The sequence below is a fragment of the Myotis brandtii genome, unplaced genomic scaffold (genome assembly GCF_000412655.1).
Source record: "Myotis brandtii unplaced genomic scaffold, ASM41265v1 scaffold265, whole genome shotgun sequence".
Taxonomy (NCBI): domain Eukaryota; kingdom Metazoa; phylum Chordata; class Mammalia; order Chiroptera; family Vespertilionidae; genus Myotis; species Myotis brandtii.
The window spans coordinates 435,718-440,147 of record NW_005360086.1 but is presented as its reverse complement, the minus strand read 5'-3'; the positions used below and the strand labels follow the sequence as shown (position 1 = coordinate 440,147).

Genomic DNA, 4,430 nt, shown 5'->3' with positions numbered 1-4,430 from the left:
CAAAAAGCCAATTATGTCCTAAGATTCCTTGAGGCTCACAGATATCTGTCCTCTTCGGTGTCATCTCATAGCCCCAGGGAGGTCACAGCTACTAAGGGTGATCTCCAGTGGTGGAAACAGTGATATTAACATTAAATGAAATCATTTCAAACTTTTTGCCTGGTGCTGGTACCCAGCAGGTGCTCAATGAATGATTGCTCCCTCTTTTGCTGAAGAAGGAATAGGAAAGTTGGCGAAGTCCACTCAGGATGGGGCGGACCTACCTGGGATGGGAACTGTATGCAGGGGCATCACCTCCACCCCGTGGACCGGGTACCCGAAGGGGAGGTTGGGCGGAGCCAGCAGGGGCGGCGGGCGGGGCAGCCCTTCCCTGCAGAGAAAAGGAACTGTTAACAGCTGCCCTGACTCCCTTCCCAGGTTAGTTCTTAAAGAGGTGCCTGTGCCCCAGCCTTGGGCTGCCAATGGGGAGAAATGGAAAGTAGATTGTAACCATCTCCCCTCCGTCCTCCCCTCCTCCATGACGCCCAGCCTCTTCACTCCACAAACGAACTGAGCAGTTTACAACAAAGCACACAAAAAACAAAAATCATGACCAGCAAAAAAGAAGAAACAAAATAACCAGACTGTAGGGGCCAGCACAGCTGCAGCAGCTGAACACCGACGTCGCCTGTGGTTTTAATGATTTCATTTAAAGTCACCTGGTAGCCAGGGTATAACATGATTGTCAGAACTCGGGTCTTCTTAAAGGGGCAAAGGAGACCAATTCCTGAAGGGAAGCCAAACTTTTCCTGGCTCTGCACCAAAACATGAAGCGTATCACAGGAAACTGTGTGTGCGAGTGGTTGTCGTCCCCATATTTTCAGAGCAAACACAGTGATGATTTTCAAATGGTTTTGTTGTTGTAACGACCTTCAGTCAAAGGCAAGTGCATAACACAATCCAGTGAGATTGGCTCTTTGAGGGACTAAGGCAGCGGTTCTCAACCTGTGGGTCTCGACCCCTTTGGCGGTCGAACGACCCTTGCACAGGGGTCGCCTAAGACCATCCTGCATATCAGATATTTACATGACGATTCATAACAGTAGCAACATTACAGTTCTGAAGTAGCAACGAAAATAATTTTATGGCTGGGTCACAACATGAGGAACTGTATTTAAAGGGCCAGAAGGTTGAGAACCACTGGACTAAGGTAACACGGCTGAAATGTAGCCTTGAGGGACCCAGTTTAACCAAAGACACCACCACCTAGATTACCTGGAAGAGAGATCAGACTATTGGAGTGAGTATTTATGGGAATATGAAAAAGACAACATTTAAAAAGGGAAAAGGACCTAACTAGGCAATCAAAAGAGGAAATGCAAATGGAAAATAAATATATGAAACATGCTCAGCTTCAATATTACTCAGGGAAATGCAACTTTAAAAACAACTACCTTTTCATTAAAGTTTAAAGGTAAGGGCTATGTAAGGTCATCTTGATCTCCCAAGGTTTCAGGTTCGATCTGAGGCATATACAAGAATCAACCAATGAATGCATAAATAAGTGGAGCAAATCAATGTTTCTCTCTCTCTCTCCCCTCTCCATTCCTCTCTCTCTCTAAGATCAATACATGAAAAACTTTTTTAAAAGAATGATGATATAATAAATCACAACAATAATAGTAGGTAATATTTTTGCAGTGCTTTTATATGTCAGGTCCTTTTTGAGTTACTAGTTCTCTGTATGTTAATACAATTCACCTTACAATAAGCTTCTTAAAAATATTTATTAATTAAATTGATTGGAGGGGGGCATTGGTCAACATGAACATATAGGTTTCAGGTGTGGGTTTCTGTGTTACAAGATCTGTGTATTGCACCATGTGCTCATCACCCAAAGTTAAATCTTCTGTCACCTTATATTAGGACCTCCTGCTCCCCCCACAATAAGCTTTGGAGGGAGGTGTCTATTATAATTTTTTATATAAGATACTGAAGTGCTATGAGGTTAAGTAACTTGGCACCCAGCTTGTTCCAAAGTTAAAGTCCTCAATCACAAATGCTATTATTTCATTACTAGAGGCCCAGTGCACAAAATTCGTGCAGTGTGGGGAGGTGTCCCTTAGCCCAGCCCGCACCCTCTCCAATCTGGGACCCCTTGGGGGATGTCCGACTGCCGGTTTAGGCCCGATCCCCCCCAACTGCCCTTCCCTGCTGGCCTGATCACTCTCCTGCAGGCCCGGTCACCCCTAACTGCCCTCCTGTGCTGGCCTGATTGCCCACAACTGCCCTCCCCTGCTGGCCCGATCGCCCCCAGCTGCCCTCCCCTGCCGCGACCCACCTCCTCCGCTGGGACCTGCCTCCTCTGAGCAAGGCGGCGGAGACACTGGGACTGGCCTCCTCCGCGCTGCACAGAGCTGCAGGACCCCCAGGCCTCACCGCGTAGAGTGGCCGCCGGGCCCCCGCCTCCGCTGTGCACATGGCCATCTTGCGGCCATCTTTGTGGCGGCCATCTTGTGATGACATCATGCACGAGGGCTTGACACCACCTAGGCTTTTATTAGTATAGATGTTTGATGCATGCAAAGTTTATAAATCTTCATTTAAGGGCTATTTCCTCCATTCTCTTTTCTAGGTTTATTCCTAATAGTTCCTCCCAGGCACCCTTGCAAGAGAGGGAGCTCCTTCCTTCTCTCTTTGAACCCATACCCTCAGGACAAAGTAGAGCTTTTGCTCCTCCTCGGGACCCGAGAGCCCTGGCAGTCTACATTACCTCCTCTGAAAGTGCTCAAATTCCGCCTGTCTCCTCGCTTTCACTGCAGGGAGGTCTTTCTGGCCATAGGCACCCTCAAAGTTGTAGCCCTGGCCTTTAGTTTCACAATGGCACTGATTTTTCGGGAACAGCCTAAAACAAGCAAGAAGACTGTGAACGTGACTGGGTGGGAGGAGGGGGGTTGATGAGTGAGGGGGAACCTGAGACCTTATCCCACGTGTGTCCCTCTGAGAAACCGCCTTTCCCAGACCCTCTGTCCTGGAATATTAGCAGAGGCCCCTGACCAAGACCCAGGGAGGGGAAGGAGCTGGGAATGGGAAGAAGGGCCACTCTCTTGACTTATCCCCTGCACCAAACTTCTTTAAACTTGAGAATCACAGAAATGCCAGTGGCATCTCAGCTCCACCAGCAGAGGAGGCTGGAGGGACAAAGAACTGGCAGTTAAATGGGCCCCCCAAGGTTTTAAGGGACTTGACTGAGTGTTGCAGAGAACAGAGGCTGTGCCCTGGAGACCAAGCCCTCTCCTGGTCCCACAGTAGGGAATCATTTGAACAACCAACACAGGTCAGGAAGGTAGGGAATCATCTGTAAAATGGGCACAACAGAGCAGAGCAAACCACAGGAGGAGCAAGGGAGCTGTCAGGCCAAGGTGGGAGAGAAACGCGTGATAGCTCACCAGATTCCATCGTAGGAAAAGAGGGACCGGAGACGTTCCTCGGGTAGAAGCTTTGGCATCTGGGCAGCCGGATTGGAACGAGGGAGCACCGGATCGGGATGAGGGAGCACTGGTTGGAGGCTGAACTCTTCATGAAAGTACATACTTTTGAACATAAATAAAACCAGGCCGAATCCTAAGACTAAGGTGGACATCTTGAGGAGCCACAGCAAGTTATAGCTGTTGGGGCACAAAAAAGCACATTTCATTAAAATCTTTTTTTCTTGATTAGTTATTCAATGCCTTGATGGTCATTTAGTCAACACCCACAGGAATAACTATTTTGGGGTGTAGAGAAGAAGGAGACTATTTACTGCAAATCACTCCGTTGTGACCTAGCAGGGCTGTGAAAACAGCACAGGGCCCCGGCTGCCCTGCACTGGTCTGGTCCGCCCCATTCTGCTCCTACAAGACGTCATTGTATTTCAGCTTCAGCTCCAGCCTGGGAAACAGTCTTGGTGGAAAGGGAAACCGTGCTCCCAGAGCCAGAGGGGAGCTGACTTATACAGACTTCTGTCCCCGCCCCTGGTCCAACAGTTCTCCATTTAATACAGTGTTAGCTTTGTAGTATGCAATTATTTCATCAGTAAAAAAATTATGTGCCTCTCATCCCCCTTTTTGTTACATCTTATTTATTCCATCAGCTAATTTTGCTGCATTGACTAGTGCTTTCCTGACAATGTTAAGTGATAGCAGTGGGCATACCTATCTTGTTCCTGACAATCCTATCTAATAAAAGAGAAACATGGTAATTAGTGTACGACCGCTACCCTTCCCATTGGCTAATCAGGGCGATATGCAAATTAACTGCCAGCCAAGATGGCGGTTAACCACCAACAAAGATGAAGGCTAATTTGCATATGTAGGCACAATGCTGGGAGGCGAAAGGGAAAGGACGGAAGAAGCCCCCTGCCACTGACGGTGATCGGAAACCCAGGGGGGAGCTAAGAGCCGGGGGCAGGG

General features: G+C 48.3%; 1 protein-coding gene and 1 long non-coding RNA gene across 7 annotated transcripts in view; one reads left to right on the top strand and one right to left on the bottom strand.

Annotated features, from left to right (window-relative positions):
• The window catches only part of B4GALNT2 (beta-1,4-N-acetyl-galactosaminyl transferase 2), a 24,842-nt gene that overhangs the window by 14,853 nt on the left and 5,559 nt on the right, over window positions 1-4,430 (bottom strand). For 5 of the 6 annotated variants that reach the window (XM_014541153.1, XM_014541150.1, XM_014541152.1 and 2 more), the window contains 3 exons: window positions 3,429-3,647; window positions 2,753-2,884; window positions 264-370 (listed from right to left, as the gene is read on the bottom strand). In XM_014541153.1, the coding sequence (XP_014396639.1) occupies window positions 264-370; window positions 2,753-2,884; window positions 3,429-3,647 (458 nt within the window). The remainder of the gene's footprint in view (window positions 1-263; window positions 371-2,752; window positions 2,885-3,428; window positions 3,648-4,430) is intronic. The other variant, XM_005868143.1, reaches the window with a different exon arrangement.
• LOC106726418 overlaps window positions 880-4,430 on the top strand; it is an 8,023-nt gene continuing 4,472 nt past the window's right edge. Inside the window, exon 1 of the long non-coding RNA XR_001362490.1 lies at window positions 880-890. This is a non-coding gene — a long non-coding RNA (uncharacterized LOC106726418). The remainder of the gene's footprint in view (window positions 891-4,430) is intronic.